We start from the raw sequence: 22,484 nt of genomic DNA, 5'->3' as shown, positions 1-22,484 counted from the left end.
ATGAAAACATAACTGTAAATTCAGACACATGAGGTTGTGCTGAAAAGAATGATACCAAACAAGCCAAAATAAATAGTTTTTGAGGTGAAATGTAGAGGGAAAATCAAAAGTAGTTAAAAATGGCCAATTATACCTTGGACCCCAGAGGGTTAAACATTTTTTTAAAAGTAACGCAATACTTTTCAAGTAATTAATTATTTTTAGAATCTTGTAACTCAGTTACTAACTCAGTTACTTTTTTGAAGAAGTAACTAGTAACTATAATTACTTTTTCAAAGTAACTTGCCCAACACTGCTCAAAGGTGATTGCTGACTGGGCCCTGGTGGCAAACGAGGCTAATCAAAAACAGCTGTGTCCTGAGGAGAGAGAAGAGTGAGAGAGACAGAGGGGGTAGGAGTGGCAAGAGAGGAGGAGGTGGAGAGAGCGGGCAAACACCCCACACACTCCCAAAGCCTCACAGGATGTAACATTCCCACCCTTACATTCAAGCTCAACCAAAACAACAAAAACACTTCATTGTGAGCTGCATGAGAGTGCATCAGCTACTATATTGTCAGTGGTGTGTGGTTGCACATCCGGTTCAGAAAAACGAGGGGATTGTGATCTGTGAACACGGTCACCGGCGAAGAGCTGGAGCCCACATACACTGTGAAATGCTGCAGAGCCAGAAGCAGAGCTAAAGCTTCCTTCCTAGGGGCTACAACTAGGTTGTGCCAAGCCGTTTTCTACTAGGTACTCAACTTCCTTTTTCATCACCTCATGTTTGGCGACGGGGCAGCGTGCTGCTTGATTGGGGCTGCGTCGCCAACATCAATGTCATCCTCACAAACATTGGTGCGGGAGGGTACATCACTAAAGAGAGACGGATAGGAGTGCAACAAGTCAAGTACATCCCTACACTGAGACGGAGGAAGATGAGACAGGTGGGTCAAAAATGAATTTGACAACCGCCCACATTGCTGTCCCTCGGAAAGGGTACCCAGATCATCATCGCCCTTGACTTCTACACTTAGCAGGGAAGCAGGGACTGAACCAGGGACAGCCATCCCAGCGGTGTCTGCCTGTTCTGTCATGGTAAAATGGTAAATGGGCTGTATTTGTATAGCGATTTACTTGTCCCTAAGGACCCCAAAAGCTTTACACATCCAGTCATCCAACCATTCACACACACATTCACACACTGGTGATGGCAAGTTACGTTGTAGCCACAGCCACCCTGGGGCGCACTGACAGAGGCGAGGCTGCCGGACACTGGTGCCACCGGGCCCTCTGACCACCACCAGTAGGCAACGGGTGAAGTGTCTTGCCCAAGAACACAACGATCGAGACTGTCCAAGCCGGGGCTCGAACCGGCAACCCTCCAATTACAAGGCAAACTCCCAACTCTTGAGCCACAATCGCCCGTTGGTTCATGCTGGTTTCTGTGGTGCGGTATGGTTTCAGCATGTTAACATGGCATAGGTGAGTCTTCCTCCTGCGTTCTGGGGTGTTGAGAATATAGTTGGTGTCAGACACTTTCTTCACTATTACATAGGGGCCTGAGAAATGAGCCATGAGGGTAGAATTAGGCGCGCACAGCAACACAAGCAACAGGCTGAAATTGTCTTCCCACTGCCTTCTGATCAAACCGTCTCTTCATATTGGCCTGGGATATATAGAGAGCCTCTTTTGCTAACAAAGCAGCCCATTGCCACCTGTCCTTGCATGTTTTCACAAACTCCACCGCATTAGTTTTAGGCACGCAACCGCTGAGAAAACTCTCTTTCAGCACTTTTAGTGGACCCTGCACATCATGGCCAAACACCAGGGTAGCTGGGCTGAACCCCAAAGACTCCTGCTTCACATCACGTATATTTAACAATACAAAAGTGACACCTTCATCACAGCTTTTTGTGTCCACTCGATTCCCGCTTCGGGTAATCGAGTGGACACACACATTATAGTTAAATGGTAAATAAATGGTAAATGGCCTGTATTTGTATAGTGCTTTACTAGTCCCCTAAGGACCCCAAAGCACTTTACACATTCAGTCATCCACCCATTCACACACTGGTGATGGCAAGCTACATTGTAGCCACAGCCGCCCTGGGGCGCACTGACAGAGGCGAGGCTGCCGGACACTGGCGCCACCGGGCCCTCTGACCACCACCAGTAAGCAACGGCTCAAGGACACAACGACCAAGACTGTCAGAGCCGGGGTTTCAAACCAGCAACCTTCCGATTACAAGACAAACTGCCAACTCTTGAGCCACGATCGCCCAACAAGAACTGATTCCCTGCCCGCGTCTTTGGTAAGGGGCCAACACAGTCTACCAGGACACGGCTTCACCGACAGCAGGGATAAGACGTTGAGTGGCGGGGGGCACCACCTGGTTCGGTTTACCCACAAGCTGGCAAATGTGACAGGTGTTACAAAACTGCACTACATCTGCTTTCATTGCCGGCCAAAAGAAATGCTGCAGTATACGGTCATACGTTTTGGTGACACCCAAATGACCTGACCATTGATGATCATGTGCTAACTGTGCCGCAGACTTGTCGGAACCACTATCTGCCGCACTGTACTCCAGTCTTCTCCAGGCCTTGGGGTCCATTTGCGCATCAATAAACCTTCCCAAATGAAAAATGTCTGCTTCTTGCTCCCCTCACCACCATCATCCTGAGCTGCACTTGACTAATGAAGGGTCGTCTTTCTGAGCCTCCACAAGTGCTTCCTAAGTGAGCAGAAAAGGAGCTTCAGACTCAAGAGCTGGCTCAACTACACTTTGAGCCGACTCTAAGGCTCCATTATCTCCTTCATCAGTACAGGGCATCACATCCTTCTCTAGAATAGAGCCAATCACTGATCCTGACAAATCAACCCCCCCACCTTGTTGCTGGGCACGAGAACAAGTAAGAACGTTCACAGGGAGCACATCTGGGTGCTGCTGGCTCAGGGCATCTAAAACAGGCTCTACAACAGGATTGTTGGTCACCTAAGGGGCAATGTTCCCTCTAAGCTGCGCGCGTGCGCAATTGCGCACTGCTGGCACGGTCTCCGCGCACAAAAAATCTGCGTTGCGCAGAAAAAAAAACTAACCTGAATTGAAATTAAAGTAAATACGTTAACAATTCTGTTTTGCAGTGTTAGTCAGTAAGTGACTGGCTGCTCCCCTGTGGGATTATAACGATGCCAATTTATCCAATAGTCCAGCCAATCACGCGATTCACATTCGTATATACGCAGCTAATGAACGTCGTTGACAGGCTATGACAGCGTCCTTATGTGCTGACACCGGTGTTTTAGCTGGCAAAGCGGCGTGGCTGATGTGGAGTGAAGCCACGTTAATGACAACGTGTACAACCATTGGAGATGTGAGCAGGACAGACGGAACAGTTGACGGAAAAAGTGTGGACTTTATACCAGTTTTTAAATTGTGTTGATAGGCCACGTAAAACCAGAGTTATGATAAAAATATATACAATGTTTGGTTTTCTTCGGTAAAAACAGCGTTTTATAAGGAAAACGCTGGAAAGCACTCTCCGCCTGTGAGCAAAAACAAAACCAAAAAAAACCCCCACCCTTTCCAATTGGTCGAAAAATGTACCATGTCGACCAATCAAAAAAAATGACATGGCAACATGGCATTTAGTTATTTAGGGAGGAAGGACGTTTTAGGAGTGACGGTGGTGTTTTGAGATGTGAGAGATTTGTGACGTTTAGCGCGTAACTGGGATGGATTTGATGCTGGCGTGACCACAGTGCACACGTCTGCTGTTGCTCACAGTGGTCCAAGTGTCCGCTCAAGGAGTTTGTGCGTTCGCTCAGACACATGAAAAATTAGAGGGAACATTGCTCAGGGGTAGGATAAACTTTCCCACCCACTATGTCATTTACCATTGTAAAATCCACCCCATTAATTGGAAAACAAGGCTGCACAGCCACTGAAAAAAACCCGCCAGCTCACTCTGTACCCAAATACAATGAAGGGGAGCAGGCACAAAACTCATCCCAACACCTCTTACGATGATGCTAGCATCACAGTCAGACTTCTCATCAAATTCAAGCACACTAGCTTGTATGAGGGACTGTGAGCCACCAGTATCACGCAGAATGGGCACTTCACGCTCGTCCCCGGGCTTACCAGACAGCGAAACTGTCCCCTTAAAAATGAAAGGCTTAAAACATTTATCTGGGGTCTCCGGGGAGCGGGGCCTACTGACAGAGGCATGGTTTTAATCAGCCCCACCCCTTTTGGTTTACGTGAAGTTGAGACTGATTGTTTCCGTTTATAAGCTTCACAATCTGCGATCAAGTGGCCAGACTTAAAACAGAAAAAACACTTTTGGTCGGCCTTGGGACGAGACACAAGTACCTCACTCTTCGGGTACTGCACAGCTGGCACCTCGCTAGCCTTCACTCGGGCATCGCGTCGGTCATACCTACTGACACTGGTTTTATGGACAAGCACGAACTCATCAGCCAGCGTTGCAGCCTGCTGTGGCGAGGAAACCTTATGTTCATTAATATATACTGCAATGCGCTCAGCAATGCAGTTCTTAAATTCCTCTATGATTAGGAATTAGTTCACGGATCGAAGCCAGGTCAGTAGCTTTGCAGGCCACACACCACCGATCGAAAAGGACACTTTTTTCCCTGGCAAAATCCAGATAGGACTGACCCTGTCCCCTTTTCAACCCCCAGAAACGCTGCCTATAAGCTTCTGGGACCAGCTCATAAGCCAGCAGGATAGCCCTTTTCAGCTTGTCATAGTCCAGGCTGTCCTCAGCTGACAACGAGGAACAAACTTCATGAGCTTTACCTGCCAGCTTACATTGTAGCAAAATGGCCCACGAATCCCTTAGCCAGTGCAAGGCTGTGGCTATTCGCTCAAATGACTCGAAGTAACTGTCAACCTAAGTGTCGCAGAACACCGGAACCAGACGACATCAAACGGTCGGAATGGAGGCAGTCGCAGGAAGGGAAGCCTGCTGGAGTACCAAATGTCGCAACTTGACAGTTGTCTCCGCCTCCACCTTTTTCAATTCAACCTCCCTGGCTCTGGCAAGCCCTGCCTCTAAACGCTTAAGCTCCAACTCCTTCTTCAGCTGGACATCCCTCTCACGATCCTCCCTTTCCAACTGGACAGAGAACAAATCCCCACCCAGGATTACTCCAAAAACAAAAAAGGCAAAATAAAAAATGAGTGCCTGAAGGAGGAGCTTACGCTCAGCTACACACTCCCCTATGCTAACTGGAGAGAGCGTAGCAGATACAATACAACTAATCAAACGACTGGCAAACAACACGCCAAAACTTATTAAACGTACTAATCGCTGTACCTTCCATTCATATCCTGGACGAGCCCCCACATTGTTACGTCCCCACGAAGAGGTTTAGCCGTTACCATTACTAACAAGAAAATGCGGTGCGGTCGCGTTACTATTTTTCAACAAACTGTGTTTAGCTGTGTTTAGTTTACCGCACCTTATATCAGTTGCACGGAAGTAGCTGTAAGTAATCTGGGCGCTACAGCTTTAAGCAGCTGCACGCGCTCCCGCGGACAGCTATCACTTTCTGAGCAGAGTGAAGCTGACCCCCCACCCACTTGAAACGTAAAGGCAAATAGGCGGAGCAGTTAGTGCTACGTTTGTGCAGATTTGTGCAGGTAAAATTAGCGTTTCTGCTGCTATGGTTTTTCAGATATTAAACTTTATTTTATTCTGTATACCATGTACGAAAGTGTCATATTTACACAGAGTTCAGCAAAGAAACAACAAAAAAGAAAGAACATAATATTAAACTATGCTAGTTCATCAATAATGCGGCACATGGCAGCATTATTGTCGGCCCCCAGACTGCTCCAAAGCAGACCAAAATGGTCTACTTTTTTAGTGCTACGTTTGTGCAGATTTGTGCAGGTAAAATTATTGTTTGTGCTGCCACGGTTTCTGAGATATTAAAAGTTATATTTTTGGCTGATGACGTCACCATCCCCCCAAACTCTTCCAAATCGGACCAAAATGGTCTCCTTTTGTAGTGCTACGTTTGTGCAGATTTGTGCAAGTAAAATTAGCGTTTGTGCTGCTACGGTTTCTTGAGATATTAAACTTTATTTTATAGGTCACTCTCAAAGGTCATCATCCCTCAAGACTGCCTCAAAAGGGACCAAAATGGTCTACTTTTTTAGTGCTACGTTTGTGCTGATTTGTGCAGGTAAAATTATCGTTTGTGCTGCCACGGTTTCTGAGATGTGCTGTTATGGTATTACTGCTGAAAAAAAAATTTTCAAATGACTTTTCGCTTTGTATGTTCATTTGTTCAATAAATTTCTGTTAAAATAAACTTTTCTTAATGTATTTAATCAACTAAATTTGTAGAGTGTAGTTTTTGTTTTGTTTTTACTTCAATTTCTTTACTTCAATCATTTTTCATTCCTAAAACTATGATGCAAATGCTTGAGGATTTATTGTTTTTAGAGTGGATTAAAAAAACCCTATTGAAAACTACATTTTACACTCCCATGAACACTTTTTGAAAAACAAACAAGCTAGCAGTCTTTTGCATCAAATACACATTTTTTGGCAGAAAAAAGTATTATTTGGCATGACTATTTCTGAAGGATTCTTACAACAGCGTGTTAAATCTGATTTCTGAACAAGGTAAGCTTACATTTAAAGGTTTTAGTTACTGAGTTAATACATGATATGGCTGGATCAAAGTGATTTTTTTCAATGTTAAACATTTTCAAAAATACAGCAATTACAAATTTGCAAATCCAAGAAAAAATTATGTTTCTAAAGCACTTTAAAAACATCCGGTACACTGGACCTACGTGCTGTACAGTACATGTTAATGGGTTAAACACTCAGACTCAAGTCAATAAAACTCACAAATTAAATAGCTCCATCTTAAAAACAAGAATTCAACAAAATATGAAAGTGTAGATTGGTGGAGAACTTGGGGTAGGGGTTTCTCCTGGCTGAATATATAGGTCAGAAGTCATCTTTTGCTCCATCCTAAACATAGTGTGTGTGTTTTTTTATTTTTTTTATTTATTTAGATGGTTCGAAAGCCATCTGTAGACAAGGTTTCCATTTTTCCAATTCTTTGCAATTCAAAAGAGGCCATAGTCCAAAATGCCAAATTAGCCACTCCAGCTGCCCCAGTCTGGAAAGAGCTGAGTCAGCAGCTAGAAAACAAGATGTCAGCAAAGGCCCTGTACACTTTTGTGAAGCTAAATAGACACAACATCTGGTCAGCTTTGGAAATCACTGATCAGGAAAGTAATCTGGAAAGTAATAGTGAAGGAGAGTTAGATTCACGTTGCATTTCTCCTGGACAAGAAAACTGTCAAGCTTTTGAACTTGAAGTACCTTTTGAGGACTGGGTTAAATTTATTCCTGAAAAGGTTAAATACAATGACAAGTTTTCTCCTTCTCAAAAAAGGGAATACACAATTTTGAAGCCTGGCACTTGGACTCATATCATCAATGACCTTGTATGGAAGAAAATCTAAAATACATGTACACTTGTGTTCCGAAGAGCAAAGGTCCATCCAACTGTCACCAATAATTATCTGGACATTAGAGGCGACTGTAAGGAGTGTCATGGCCAGTTAGAAATGTCATGTGACAGACAGCCAGCAATTAATAGTCCAGTGGTTTCATGAGAAATACAGATCTCTCCCTGCACACTGGCCACTCCAAGCGGTTCATGTCTGGAAACCTGCGTGAACAGGTTTCCAGACATTTTTTTAGGTTTATATCACCCTATTAGAGCACTTCGCTCCCGCTCTGCAGGCCTACTTGTTGTTCCTAGAGTATTTAAAAGTAGAATGGGAGGGAGAGCCTTCAGTTTTCAGGCCCCTCTTCTGTGGAACCAGCTTCCAGTTTGGATTCAGGAGACAGACACTATCTCTACTTTTAAGATTAGGCTTAAAACCTTCCTTTTTGCTAAAGCATATAGTTAGGGCTGGACCAGGTGACCCTGAATCCTCCCTTAGTTATGCTGCAATAGATGTAGGCTGCCGGGGGATTCCCATGATGCATTGAGTTTTTCCTTTCCAGTCACCTTTCTCACTCACTATGTATTAACAGACCTCTCTGTATTGAATCGTATCTGTTATTAATCTCTGTCTCTCTTCCACAGCATGTCTTTATCCTGTCTTCCTTCTCTCACCCCAACCGGTCGCAGCAGATGGCCGCCCCTCCCTGAGCCTGGTTCTGCCGGAGGTTTCTTCCTGTTAAAAGGGAGTTTTTCCTTCCCACTGTCGCCAAAGTGCTTGCTCATAGGGGGTCATATGATTGTTGGGCTTTTCTCTGTATCTATGAAGCGCCTTGAGGCGACATTTGTTGTGATTTGGCGCTATATAAATAAAATTGAATTGAATTGAATTGAACAGATCGCTAAAGAGCTGTGTGAGGGCAGAATGGAACCAGCTGTATGGAGGTCAGCAAAGGCAGCAGATTTGATGGATGTTGGAGATCCTGAGCCAAGCCACCTTCTAAATTTGGCCACTCTGCAAAAAGCCAAACGAGAGAAAAGACTTGGAATTAGGAGATAAGGACCCCATTGCATCTCTGCAATTATTAAAATATAGTGTTCCTCACAGTGGTAGCATCCGAGATATTGGACTGGACAGGTTTTTCTGTAACTACTAGAGTCAAAACTCAGATGCATGTGTACAAGACATTGTCAAAAAAATCTCCCCCAACTGTGTGTTTTGATGCAACCGGTTTAGTTGTGAAAAAACTTCTGAGATCAAATGGGAAATCTGGCCTTATCTTCCTTTATCAAGGTATTCTGACAGAAAACAATTGCCCCGGTATCCCAGTGGTGCAAATGCTATCAGAGAAACATGATGTTAATGCCATCGCAAACTGGTTGACAGAATGGATTCATGCAGGTGTACCTGTACCAAAGGAAGCTGTGAGTGACTTTACTCTGGCAATTCTGGGAGCTCTGGTCAAGGTTTTCACTCCTCATCCTGATCTGAAGTCCTACCTTAATGAATGCTTTCATGTCCTTCTTGGAACCCAGTCTGCCAAACTCCTCCCTTGTTTTATCAGGGTTGATGTTGCACGCTGCATCAGGATGATATGCCAGTGGGACTGACTGAAGAAGAAAACACATCATGTTAAAGATTTCTTTGTCAGGTCATTAGCAAAACTTCTTCAGTCACAATGTTTGGACCATGCAAAACAGCTCCGTGCTATCACTGTTGTGGCCCTCAGTGAGGCAGAAGTTGATGACAGTTCTGGAGCCCCTCTTCCTTCAGAAAGGTGCAAGAAATACCTGAAAGCCCAAATTGCTCAAGACTCCATCATCATTCCAGATGAACAGACAGAGGGAAGTGGGAGAGTGGATTCAGTGGATGAGATCCAGACTGACCTACGACAATGGGTAACAGAAATATGTGAGGAGAGCAGGTCACTTGCTGCAGCAAACGGGGATAGAGATAATATTCACTTTCTCCCTGAGATTATTCCTCATATAATAAGACTGGCAAGTTACTTACCACTCTGGACAGGAATAATGGTCCCTCTCTTCCAAAGCACCAGCATCACAGCAAGGTGAGCCACTGTTGAAGCTGAGTTCAAAAACATCAAACACGGCCTTTTCAGACATGAAAACTTGCCTGTTCGAGTCGATCGCTTTATTGCTCATCATCTTTCCTTCATCGAGGGAAATATGCGGATTTGTTCTGCAAAAGAAAAGACCAAAGATGAGGCAACAGTGGGATCACTGGAAGTCACAGATGCCAATTCTGGATCCATTACAACTCACAGTGAGAAGACAAAATAAAAATGGATGCTCACCTGTTTGTGGGATCTGATGCTGCCACAAACATTCCTCCAGCTGTTGAAGATGCAGCTGAGAATTGGAGGGGCCTAGCTGTTCCACCCAAAAAAACCTCTCTCCGTGTACCGAATGGCTCCATGCAGATGAATCTTTTTGGGCCAAAAGAGTGAAGGTGGGATTATTAAAAAATGGAAACCTTCATCAGCCTATTTAATAGGCTGATGAGGGTTTCCATTTTTTAATAATTTTTAATAAAATTTTTAATAATAGGCCCTATTAGATTAGAGGAATCAACAATCTCTGTGCTCAATACCTGTGCATTAGATGCATTTTTTCAGTGCTTATGTTGTGCCTTCTGTGACAGCTCCACATTTCAAAATGCTGTTGTCTAGAGCCTAAAAAAAGAAAGAGCTTATAAATATCTAGAAAATGAGTTGTTGTATCGTGAAAGCTAGGGTTGTGCGATATGACCAAAATCTCATATCCCGATATAAGAATTCTATCGTTCCGATAACGATATAAATCACAAAAATGTAACATTTTTGTAAATTCTGTGAATCTCGGGCAGCTCGACTTGCGTGAAGTGTTTCCAGCTGCGCGTCATGTAGCTGGAGTAGAGTGTTTTAACCGATGCATGAAGCTATACATTTTTAGACATAAGTTGTAACGCCGTTTTCTTTGTGAGTATTTATTACACGGCGTGCTGCGGGGAAAAGCCTGTTCTAATGTTTGAGTCTAAGGTTTATTTTTTAGCACCTGGCGGCTCTTTTTTACTTCTCATCTGTAAATAATCTGCTCTTTCACGTGATTCAGTTTATTTTGAAGAGTCTCAACAGGATCTTGAGCTTTATTGTGAAAGGTTTATGTGGAACATAAACAAGTGGACACGCGATGGTTTTACCGTCGTTGTTGCTAACCACAACGCATAAAAACAGGCGCTTGTCCGTCCGTAGTGTGGTTATATAAAATATAAAATATAAGAGAAAGAGAGAACTTTAAGAAATTAATATAGCCACTATAGTGACCATATAAACGATGAAAAAATATTGCCGTAAAGAGTTTATTTTGCGACACCACGAAACAAACGATAGTGTAAAATGAAACGATAGACGTTTTTATATCGTCATCCGATATATATGGTTATATCGAACAGCCCTAGTGAAAGCTATGGAAATGTAAATGAAAATGTTTATCTTTAGATTTCAGAAGAAAATGAGTCATCTAACCTTTACAACCTGAAATTTACAGGAAATAGTTTTGAAGCTAAGAAACATTAAATCACTTTTAAAAGCCTTGTACATTCTGTGAATAGTCAATGCAGATATTTCATAAAAAACTAACTGCTAACAGAACCCTTTCTTGTTGTCTTTATAATAAAACATAACTTACTTGGTCTTAGTGGAGGGGCCAGAGAGCCACATGTGGCTTTAGAGCCGCAGGTTGAAGATCCCTGGCCTAGGTGCTGTGGAATATTAAATTTTCTACATGTAGATGGCAACCTATGAAACCAAACACTTTATTTTTTCTGAGCTACAATAATAATAATGAACATATATAATTCAAAATAGAATCATAGAGACAAACTGGGTATGTGAAAAAATAATAATTTAGGTATACATGAATCACTTCACATGTAACTCACAGTTTTCCACAGAAAAAAATAAAAACTTTAGCCTACCTTGTGTACGTGTCTGCACTGGTACCAAAAGAAATACTGACTTTCCACTGACTAAATTGGTTTACTATAAAAAATAATAATAAAACTTAATATGCAGCAAGCCTAAAAAAAAGTGGACAGTCTTCTATAAAAGTGCATAACTCCACAGCTGCTGAAACTCACTGCCACAGACACTGGTGTTAAACAGCGTAGGCTGTAAGAATTAAAATTGTTATATCTCAGAAACCGTAGCAGCACAAACACAAATTTTACCTGCACAAATCTACACAAACGTAGCACTAACCGCTCCGCCTATTTGCCTTTACGTTTCAAGTGGGTGGGGGGTCAGCTCTGCTCACTTTCTGCCCGACGATCACTTTTTGGCACAACACCTGTAGCTTAGGGGGCAAAACAATCGCATGAGTGCTGCTGTTTGACTGAGGAACAATAAAGTAGTCATGGTAAGCCAATCACATGACCACTTCAAGATGACACTTCATGATAAACAATATATACGCTGTGTTTTTTCCTGAATAGTTTCGTCACATTTACTGTCTAAGGACAGCGCTAGCAAGCACTCTCTGCTTATGACCAAAAAATAAACAGAAACAGCCCATTGGTGTTGGTGGAAAAATGCACCATGTCGACCAATCAAAAATGATATGGTAACATGACATTTGGTTTTTGGGAAGTTTAGGAGTGACCGCGAGAGAGGGAGAGAGAGTTTTGAAATGTGAGAGATTTGTGACATTTAGCATGTTTGGAGTGTGTAGTTAATGTGTTGTCTTGTGTAGTTAGTGTGTAGTGTCGTGGATAGTTTTGTGTTGTGTGTCAGAACAATACGGTGACTGCTGAATGAAAACAGGATGAGTGATACACCTGATGCTGTCAGACCTGCAGGTATCAGGCTGTGATGTTCTCCTTTATAGTGGACAGAAATATTTGGAGTGGCACAAATAATTTGTGTGGCATCTTATTGAATGCAGAACAGCTGATTGTTATGTAAATAGTTTGAAATGGTTATTTAAAAAATCAAGGTAAAAGGTAAATGGCTGCAAATAACTTTGTTTGCAAAACTTGTACATAGGATTTTAAAATTGACAATTTATATTTACATTTAAAGTTATGAAATATGATTCATTAAACATGTTTGTGGTTGTTACAGTAAAAAGTATAACTTTTTCTACTCTGATTTTATGTTTTTTGTCTGGTTTTAGATCAATTGTGTTAATACAGTATGTCAAAATGATGCAAAAATGCAAATTCAGACACGTGAGGTTGTGCTGAAAAGAATGTTACCAAACAAGGCAAAGTAAATAGTTTTTAAGGTGAAATGTGGAAACATCAAAAGTTGTTAAAAATGGCCAATTAAACTAAAGTAACACAATAGTTATTTTTCAAGTAATTTATTACTTTTAGAATCTTGTAACTCAGTTACTAACTCTGTTACTTTTTTGAAGAAGTAACTAGTAACTATAATTAATTACTTTTTTAACGTAACTTGCCCAACACTGGTTTTAGGAAATGCTTCTGAAAATTGATTTTGGGCAAAATGACCAATCATGTGTCAGCTAAAAGTCTACATCAGCAAAAGACCAGCTGATCTCCAAGAAGCATAAAGTTAAAGATGAAACACTAAGAAGCAGCAAGCAAGGGCGAACAAAAGAAGTGATTTTTTGCAATAGAAATATTTAGTTTTAAACTTTAGTGTAAAACCATATTTTTTTTATCATCATAGCAATATGAAGGAAATGCCCCAATGTTTTGCTAATATCATGTAAAACTACAAGCAGTATAATCCAGCTATGTCAGCATCTTTTGTCTAATACTGAAAAGTATTTTTGTTCTCTTAATGTTGTGATTTTTTTCACTTTTGTTCTCATTTTCTTTTAAACAAAGGAACGAAAGTTTTATAATATTTATCTGTATTATATGTCTTGATGAAATATTGCATTCACTAATTTCTATATTTTATGTTTTAATTAAGCATTGTGAATGACATATAGAATCTGAGTCTTTAAAGTTAACATATTTCCATGTTTCCAAACTCAGAGCTATACCTGTGCAGAACATACTACTACATTAAAGTACTAAGATTTAACAATTTCCAATGTAGTTGAACCTACACTTCAGACTAGACCTGAGACCAAATGATTGGATAAATGATTAGACGAACCCTGTAGGAAAATTCTTTGTCCAACTTCGTTCCAGGTTTTACAAATTATATGCGCAGCCCAGCAGGGGACATCTTCAACCCAGATCACTACAGCGTGAACCAGGACATGACCCAGCCCCTGTGCAACTACTTCATCGCCTCATCACACAACACTTACCTGATGGGTGATCAGTTAATGTCACAGTCCAGGGTGGATATGTATGCCTGGGTGCTGCAGTCTGGCTGTCGCTGTGTGGAAGGTTAGCATGGACTCATACATACACTCACAGTACACAGGTACAACTTAAATAGTGTCATACTCTTAAAGGCAGGCAGTGGTCCCAATTTTTGGATTGCCTTGTTTAATTCAACAGTTTACAGAATCTTACTCAGACAACACTGTAACACCAATTAATGTAATAAGCTGTGTTCTTAATTTAGCCTGAGTATTGCACTGTCTTGACCTTTAGGGCTGGGGCATTGTGTTGACACATCCCTCAAAGCTCCAGAGCAGCAAACTACCAAAACTAATGCTTTTATTGGAGTGGTTACTGTTAGATTTATATTGTTTATTGTCATTTATGCTTAGAAATATTTAACCATATGTGCTAAGAAGTGTATAATTGATTGTGTAGTGATAGGATGTGTGATATTTGGCAGTCTGCATAGGCTTGGTGTGCATTCCAGAGTGTTCTGGCATTCACACTCACATTCTGGGAGCATGGGAGAGGGCATACCTTCTCTTATTGTTTTATGGTAGAATAAACGTGTCCATATCTGTTTTAGGCTAAGTGCCTTTTGTATAGATGAACTGTTGGACTTCCAAACCAGCAGGGTTAGGGAAGGTGTTTATGGGGTCACACTCTTGAACCCCCCCCCCCCCCCCCCCCACACACACACACACACACAGGCAAGGTACTCTTTGTGTGTATGTATACGTCGTATGTTAATGCACCTATGCATATTCATGTAACCTCAATAAAAGAGCAGTGTTACGGGGGAGCAGATGAGAGCAACTGGGGTCAAGCGAAGGCACGGCGCTTGTCCGGTTCTCTCCCGTGCACGAGAAACAAAGAACTTTGCCTACTCGTGTCTTGCTTTGCTGTGTAATGAAATTGTCCTTAACGTTCCAGCGAATAGGTTTATGCTACAAACCTATCAGTTACACTTGCTGTGTATTACGTGTCAGAGACTTTAGGTTTTTGTAGTATTTTTTTTTTTAGTTAGTCATTAGTCATCTGGGTCAGCTCTGTTAATAAAAGGTTACTGATACAGTCTTCTTAGTTATATAACGTTATATTAGTGTGTAGTGTAAACTCACAATCAGGGTGCTGTGTGTGAACTTGCCTGCAGGCTTCACTTATCTTAGTTTTGTCATATAAACGAATAAATGGTAATTAGGGGACACGTTGTCCTTATCTTGTCTTTTAAACTCTATCCCATCATTGTCTTGCTTTTGTAAGTTTTGCACATTTCAGTGACAGCTTTGTCTCTTCTTTGCTGTCCACAGTTGATTGTTGGGACGGTCAGGACGGCGAGCCCATTGTCCATCATGGCTACACCCTAACCTCCAAGATCCTCTTCAGAGATGTCATTGAGACAATCAACAAGTACACCTTTGTCAAGAATGAGTATGTTTTCTCTCATTCATGCTTCCATAGTTATCTTTTTTAACTGACTTGCACTGACGACCGGGTTGTGCCAGTGAAAAAATTGCCAAATCTTCTCTGCTAATGCCAAACACCTTCTGCTGCTATTGACTCTTATTTTGAGAGTCTGGTACCTCAGGTTCTGATTATCTGGAGACTGTTTGGTACCTTATTAGAAGCACCTGTTAGCATGGACCCTGCTAAAGCAGTCAGATGGTGCATATCATGTTCAATTGATCTGGCTAGGGCCTGTGCTATACAGCAACTTCAAACTGGTGTTCTGCAAAACCAACTTGCAACATGATGTGGAGCGACCCCTATTACCATCTCCACATTGAAGGCCAAGTTCCATACAATGAGGGATTTCAAAGACAGACCATGAAGTGGGCATCGCAAGTGGACGACAGCACAAAAAGAGAGTTTCCTCATCTTATCAGTACTCGGGCTCTCTACCCTGACAATCTGGAACAGACTGCACAAAGCCTTTTCAGTCCGATAGAGAGGCCTGCCATGACTGCCCTTCTCCATCGGGGCCTGATTGCACTGGTGCTGGCAATGTGTACATTTTAACCTGGAGATGTGGAGGAACCTTATGCTCAGCAATGAGTCCAGATTCTGGCTGTGGCAGTTGGACTGTAGAGTTAAGAAGAAGACGTGGAGACTGCTATGCTGATTGCTGCACTGATAGTGTAACAGCTTTTGCAACATAAAAACAAAGCCACACCTCTTGGCATGTAACACCCCCACCCTTTAAGAACCAAACTTGGGGTTTGGTGACATATCTATATAGCACCGGAGAGTGTGCTACAAAGTTTTCCGAACCTTTTTTGTGACTGATGTCGAGAACATAGTTCTGAATAATCAGTGACCAACGCATAGGGCGCTGGTTGTGATTATACATCCTAGAGAGGAAAACCAAAGGGTGGTGATCTGTGAACTCTGACTTGACTCTATATAAACTTAAAAATGTTGCAACACCCACAACAAAGCAAGTGTCTCCTTTTCAATGGTAGAATACCTGAGCTGATGTTTATCAAACTTGCGAGAGAAGTAACTCGCAGGATGGTCAGTGCCCTGGGAATCCTCCTGCAGTTGGGGCAGGAGAAGTGCTTCTCCTGCCCCAACTGCGCTGGCATCTATTTCCAGTTTGAATGGTAAAGAGAAGTTAGGAGCAGACAACACAGGAGTGCAACAAAGTAGGCCTTTAAGGCTTTCAAAAGCTTGTTGGCAACCCTCAGACCAAACAAAAGGCTCTGAGGGACTGATTAAGTCAGTGAGAGGGGCAACAACAGAGGAAAGATTTTTACAAAATCACGGGTAATATCCTGTTATCCCAAGGAAACGGCGCAGTTCCCTCCTGGTGGTTGGTTGGGGGAACTCCTTAATTGCAGAGACTTTGGCATCTGCAGGGCACACTTTTTGTAGACCAACCTGCTGGCCAAGGTAGAGGACACTGCCTCTAGCAAAGTTGCACTTGGCAAGGTTCAAAGCGAGGGATGCATTTTCTAGGCTAGTGAAGACTTCTTTCAACGTAGCCGTGGGGGTTGCCCAGTCACTACTATACACAACTATATCATCTAAGTATGCTCTACAATTGGGGATGTTTCCCAAAACTTTGTTGACGAGTCTCTGAAAGGTTGCAGGAGCATTACAAAAGGCATAACTGTGTACTGCAGGAAGTGGTCAGGAGTTACAAAAGCTGAAATGTCTGATGCTTCCCGTGTAAAAGGCACTTGCCAATACCCTTTTAACATGTCAAGTTTAGCGATGTATTTTGCAGGCCCAATTTCATCAATTCAGTCATCAATAAGGGGTAAGGGATGTGCATCTGGCACAGTGACAGAGTTTACCTTTCGAAAGTCGGTGCAGAATCTTGGAGTTCCATCTGACTTTGTGTCTAAGAGACATGGTGAACTCCAAGAGCTGGAGCTTGGCACTGCAAATCCATTCTGAAGAATATACTCAACTTCCTGTTTTATGATTTCCCTCTTTGCTAGGCTAACCCAATAAGTGCGCTGTTTGATTGGTGTAGGTTTAGTCAGCAACACATGTTTTATAACAGTGGTTTGAGATGGGACGTCATTGAACAGAGATGGGAATCCCAACATGAGTGTTATGATATCATTGCTCTGTTCATCAGGAAGGTGGGACAGGTATTGTGGTAGTGTTGACAATATCAGGGAATTGCCTAGTCGAACACTTTGAGGCTCAGCACCCCGTAACACCAACCCTTCTTCATCTTGAGTAACGTCCACCTTGGAAACAGAAGCCATTGGGGATGTAGCCACTTGTTCTTGGGCCACCTTTTTGTGAAGGTTCACAAGAGCTGTACAGCTTCATCATGTTGACGTGACACATTCTAGTAGGACGTCTAGGTTTGGGGTCTGAATAATGTAGTTGGTCTTGCTGAGTTTTTTCTTTACAACATAAGGACCAGACAATTTAACAGAAAGAGCTGAGCCAGGATAAGGCAGGAGAAGAAGCACTTTGTCACCTGGCTGGAATAAACGGTCGACTGCCCTCTGCTCAAAGTGAAGCGGCTAGTGCATTCCTTGTTAGGTTAAAGAGGGCTTATTCCCTGTCATTTAGTGTTCTGACATACTCCAGAAGGCTCTTGGTGTTGTCAACCGGATTAGCCAGCCTCTCTTTAAAAACCTTTAAAGGACCCCTCATCTCACGCCCAAACCCCAGTTCACCAGGACTAAACCCCAAAGATTCTTGGGTCGTTCCACAGCATGCAAATAACACCAGGGGAACACTTTCATCTCAGTCCCATTGAGAACTGTAACAGTGTTTTCGCAACATGGACTTCAAAACTGTGGTTTGCCTGCACCAGTGTGTGAATGTGAGAGTGAATGAATAGTGGAATTGTAAAGCGCTTTGGGTGCCTAGAAAAGCGCTATATAAATGCAATCCATTATTATTATCATTATTCAAAGTCTGATGAAACCTTTTTGGTGCCCCCTGACTCTCAGGATGGTAAGGACTAGAGGTTATGTGTTCGATGCCTAATGTTTCAAGGGCTTGGTCGAATACTCTCGACTTAAAGTTGGTGCCTTGGTCTGTTTGCACAACCTTTGGCAGACCAAATGTTGAAAAGAATCTCACCAGAGGTTTGGCAACAATCTGAGCTGTAATCCTCTGTAGTGGGATTGCCTCAGAAACCTAGTTGAAACACACATAACCGTCAACAGAAACTGGTTTCCAGTTTTAGATTTAGGTAAAGGCCCCACACATTCAACAATCACTTTTTGAAATGGCTCCTCTACTACTGGGATAGGACAAAGGGGAGCTGGAGGAATTATTTCATTTGGCTTGCCAGTTATTTGGCATACATGGCAGTATTGAACAACATCCGATTTTAGTCCTGGCCAGAAGAAATGTTTCAAATGGAGATATGGAGATGAGACTCTGCAAACAGTGGCCCATATTTCCACAGTCCGGGACCAAATGTTACTCTCCAAGATGACAATGTTCGGCTCCGCAGAGCGGGGTTTATTAGACACTACCTTCAGAGATTGGAAGTGGAGAGGATGGAATGGCCTGCCTCCAGTTCTGCTAATACCTAACAGAACCATACTGGCCAACTCACAACAAATGCTGGTTGAATAAAGTGATGCCATCCCATGGCAGTGGGTGACCCAGCTGGTGACCAGTATGAGGAGAAACTGCCAGGCTCTTATGGTTGGCTATGGTTCTTCCACATGCTACCAATATGTCTTGTTTCTTCAGACTTCAGTCATCCAATCCAGGAAATGGCACCAAACAAGTCAATAGCAGAAGAAGGTGTCTGGCACTGATGGAGAAGATTTGGCAAGTTTTTTCATGGGCGCAACACACATACTCAACTTTGCTGCTCAACCCACCCACTAAATCCTCTTTCCTTACAAATGTAGCAACAATGAAGGGGAAATAAACAGGCTTTCCAGTGGTGTAAGGTTTATTGCCAACACGAACTGTTATAACTAAGAAACACAAATTGTGAAATCAAGAAACAATGTGAAATCACATTGTTGTCCAGAATGTTTTTTTGCTTTACTCTCAGTATTGAACTATAATGTATTAGACTTCCAGTTTATCTCGTATCAATTAGCATACAGACTTCTGCTGTTAAAATTGATGAATAATTTGTTGTACATTTTTGTGGTGTGATTACTGTTCATCACTGTAGTAGTACTAGTTGTTGCTTATGTTGAAGACATTCTTCTCTGGGCCTGTATCCTCACATAAAGAACGTTATGGTCCATGTATAAAAATGTTCTCAGTTCCTCCACCAGGTCCAGAGTGGCTTTCTGCTACAGTGTGACCGTAGTGATCTCCTCTGTCATAAACTCTGTGGCTTTTTAATACCATCACCTTACTGCGCTCTCAAGCCCATACTGAGAGACGCTCTTGTAGCGTTACTCTGGAAACCTGCCAGCTAGTTTGCCAACTAGTATCCTGCTTACAAAATATTGCAAGGACTAATAATTTAAACTAAGTAGTGTTAAAATGGGGTTGGTATTAGTCCACCAGCTGTAATCCAAAATTAAACCTCAGTAACCCAACAAATACTCCAAACCGGATACAGAGAGTAGTGTAAACAAAAACAAACAGGCATCGTCAAATAGTGAACAACACTGTTACACAGCCATGTATGTGCCAATGCTTTGCCATTACTGTAATTTACAGTATTCTTCCACCTGTACTGACGGTAAAATCAAGAAAACTCAAAGTGTGAAGAGTGTGAAATAATTAAGCTGTGCTATAAACAACCAGCTGACACAGCCCTCTTTCTCCAACCTGTGGGATTGTCTGCTAGCTACCCAGTGATCCTGTCTATAGAGAACCACTGCAGTGTTCCCCAGCAAAAGAAGATGGCTCAGTACCTGATTGAGATCCTGGGGGACAAGCTGGATGTCTCCAACATCAAAGCTGATGAATCTGGGCAGTTGCCATCCCCAGAAGCACTCAGGGGCAAGATCCTTGTGAAGGTAAAATTCCAATATGGATGTTTGAAAGTGACAGATTTTCTTTGGTGTGAGGAAGCAGTCCTCCGGCAATTATCTCATCTTACTGCTTTTATTATCCAGAGTCTGAAACTCACAGAGTAACTTCAAAGGTATATGATATAATGGGGTGATCAAAGTAGTGAGACAGAAGCAGAGAGTGACATATGAAGCCAATAGAAAAAAAAACCAAAAATCACTTTGGACTATTTGTGTGTGTGTGTGTGTGTGTGTGTGTGTGTGTGTGTGTGTGTGTGTGTGTGTGTGTGTGTGTGTGTGTGTGTGTGTGTGATAACACTAGATGGTAGCTGGATTATTATCTGGGTGTTTGTGTTATTGTACAAAAATATCTTAAGTGCAGACTCTGCAGATAACTGGTTGCAGGTGCACTTCTGGGTCATGAGCTACATTCAGATCTCTGAAAGCTCTGAGGGATGAAATGTTGATAGAGATGTGTTTCCCTCATTTATTATCAGATTAAATGTAATTTATGACAGCTGAGATGGACTGCGGCGCTCTTACAACCCTTAATAGAGTAGATACACAGAAACTGCAGTAGCCTTCAGAGCCAGCTTTTTCTCCAGCAGTGGAGTCTTGTGTGATGCATACAGGCCATACTTATTGTTTTCTTTGAGATAAATGTACCTGCTGATTCCAGGTCTTTCTGTAGCTGTCCACAAGTGCTCCTCTGATTATTCACTCCTCTGTCTGAATCTTGCAGGGGGCATGTGGTCGTGGCGGGTTTATGGTGAAATTATGTTTTTTCCTCTTCTTCTGGATTATTGCCCCAACAGTTTTCACTGGAACCTGGAACAGTTTAGAAATTATTATCAGTATGTTTTGCAACAATAAGGTTGTAAAGATCTTGAGAGAGCTCACTGGTTTTACCCATCATGAGATGTTTCTTGTTAGACACCTGGTTAATGAGCCCCTTTAGAAATAGTTTAATACTTATTTCATATGTACAACAAAACAGTATATATACTGCATGCTTTGATCTGGAGCATGTATCAGAGGGAGCGGCAGGAACAGGTTGTGACCAGGGTGTGATGGTCTGCAGATGGTCTGTTCGTTTCCCGACTCTTGATTTGTACTGAATCAAGTTGGCAGCAGTGATTTTTTTTTTCTGCTGTCCTCACTGTCCTCTATAGTCTGTCCTTGTCCTGTTTGGTGGCTGATCCAAACCATACAGTGATGGATGAGCAAAGAACTGACTGTGTTATTGCAGAGCAGAAATGTTTCAACAGCTTCTAAGACTGGTTGAACTTCCTGAGCTGGCAGAGGAAGTGGATGCTCTGCCAGGCCTTTTCTGATGATTGTGTCTCTATTGGGGGACCACTTCAGATCCTGGGAGACCGTGGATCCCAGAAACCTGGAGGTTTCCATAGCACACACTGTGCTGCTGTGCATGGAGAGGGGTTCCTCCTGAAGGCCACGGTCATTCCTACAGTTCTGAGCGTATTCACCTCGAGGTTACTCTGACTGCACCACAGAGCCACACTCACTGCCGTCCTAGATGAGTCTAAACGCTGTCATGTGATCTGCAAACTGTACTGTGTACAGGGAGAAGAGCAGACGAGAGAGGACACACCCCTGGGGGGATTGGTAAACCTGCAGTGAAACCCACTGAGGTCGTCAGCCAGTTGATGGTTTCCACACTGTGGTGGGATGGTCGTGTCCCGGAGAGCGCTCTACACTGATGCAGCTGGAAACCTATTTTTCTGCTTTTCAGACAAAAACCAAATTTTGGGGCAGTCCTTTTCAGAACACGTAGTCCACCTGTCTGAAGTTATTTAGGTTAATTAATTAATTAACTAGGTTAATTTAATGTTACTTTAACTTACTTTGAATTAGACACGTTTTAGCCACAATATCCAATTAACCTCCAACCCAGTGCTCTACATTAAAACCACCATCGATGTGTATACTACATTGACGTGCACATTGTGATCATACTATATGGTGAATATCTCTTCTGTGTTAGAATATAAGAATCTCGTGTGATTTATTTTGTCCACTCTGACAGGGGAAGAAACTTCCTCCCAACATAGACGAGAATGCAGAGGAGGGAGATGTGTCTGACGAGGACAGTGCTGATGAAATGGAGGATGACTGTAAGCTGATCAATGGGGATGTATGTACCTATCTGGTATCTATTTGTTCAGTCTAGCAAAACAATTTGCGTCCTTTTGTCCAGCTGATGAAATGTGAGGTATGCTTGTATTTCTTGTTGCTAATGCTTTATGTCCC

At 42.5% G+C, this 22,484-nt stretch overlaps 1 protein-coding gene across 10 annotated transcripts in view; it reads left to right on the top strand.

Moving 5' to 3' along the window:
• plch2a (phospholipase C, eta 2a) overlaps positions 1-22,484 on the top strand; it is a 72,955-nt gene that overhangs the window by 25,280 nt on the left and 25,191 nt on the right. For all 10 annotated transcript variants that reach the window (XR_014871731.1, XR_014871732.1, XR_014871730.1 and 7 more), the window contains exons 7-10: positions 13,654-13,857; positions 15,108-15,228; positions 20,048-20,219; positions 22,261-22,368. Coding sequence is in view for 7 of the 10 variants with exons in the window: in XM_085147382.1 (XP_085003508.1) it covers positions 13,654-13,857; positions 15,108-15,228; positions 20,048-20,219; positions 22,261-22,368 (605 nt within the window). In the remaining 3 variants the exon portion in view is untranslated. The remainder of the gene's footprint in view (positions 1-13,653; positions 13,858-15,107; positions 15,229-20,047; positions 20,220-22,260; positions 22,369-22,484) is intronic.

Source organism: Neolamprologus multifasciatus, chromosome 20, assembly GCF_963576455.1.
Source record: "Neolamprologus multifasciatus chromosome 20, fNeoMul1.2, whole genome shotgun sequence".
In the NCBI taxonomy this organism is placed as follows: Eukaryota; Metazoa; Chordata; class Actinopteri; order Cichliformes; family Cichlidae; genus Neolamprologus; species Neolamprologus multifasciatus.
This window is presented reverse-complemented; position numbering and strand designations above follow the sequence as displayed.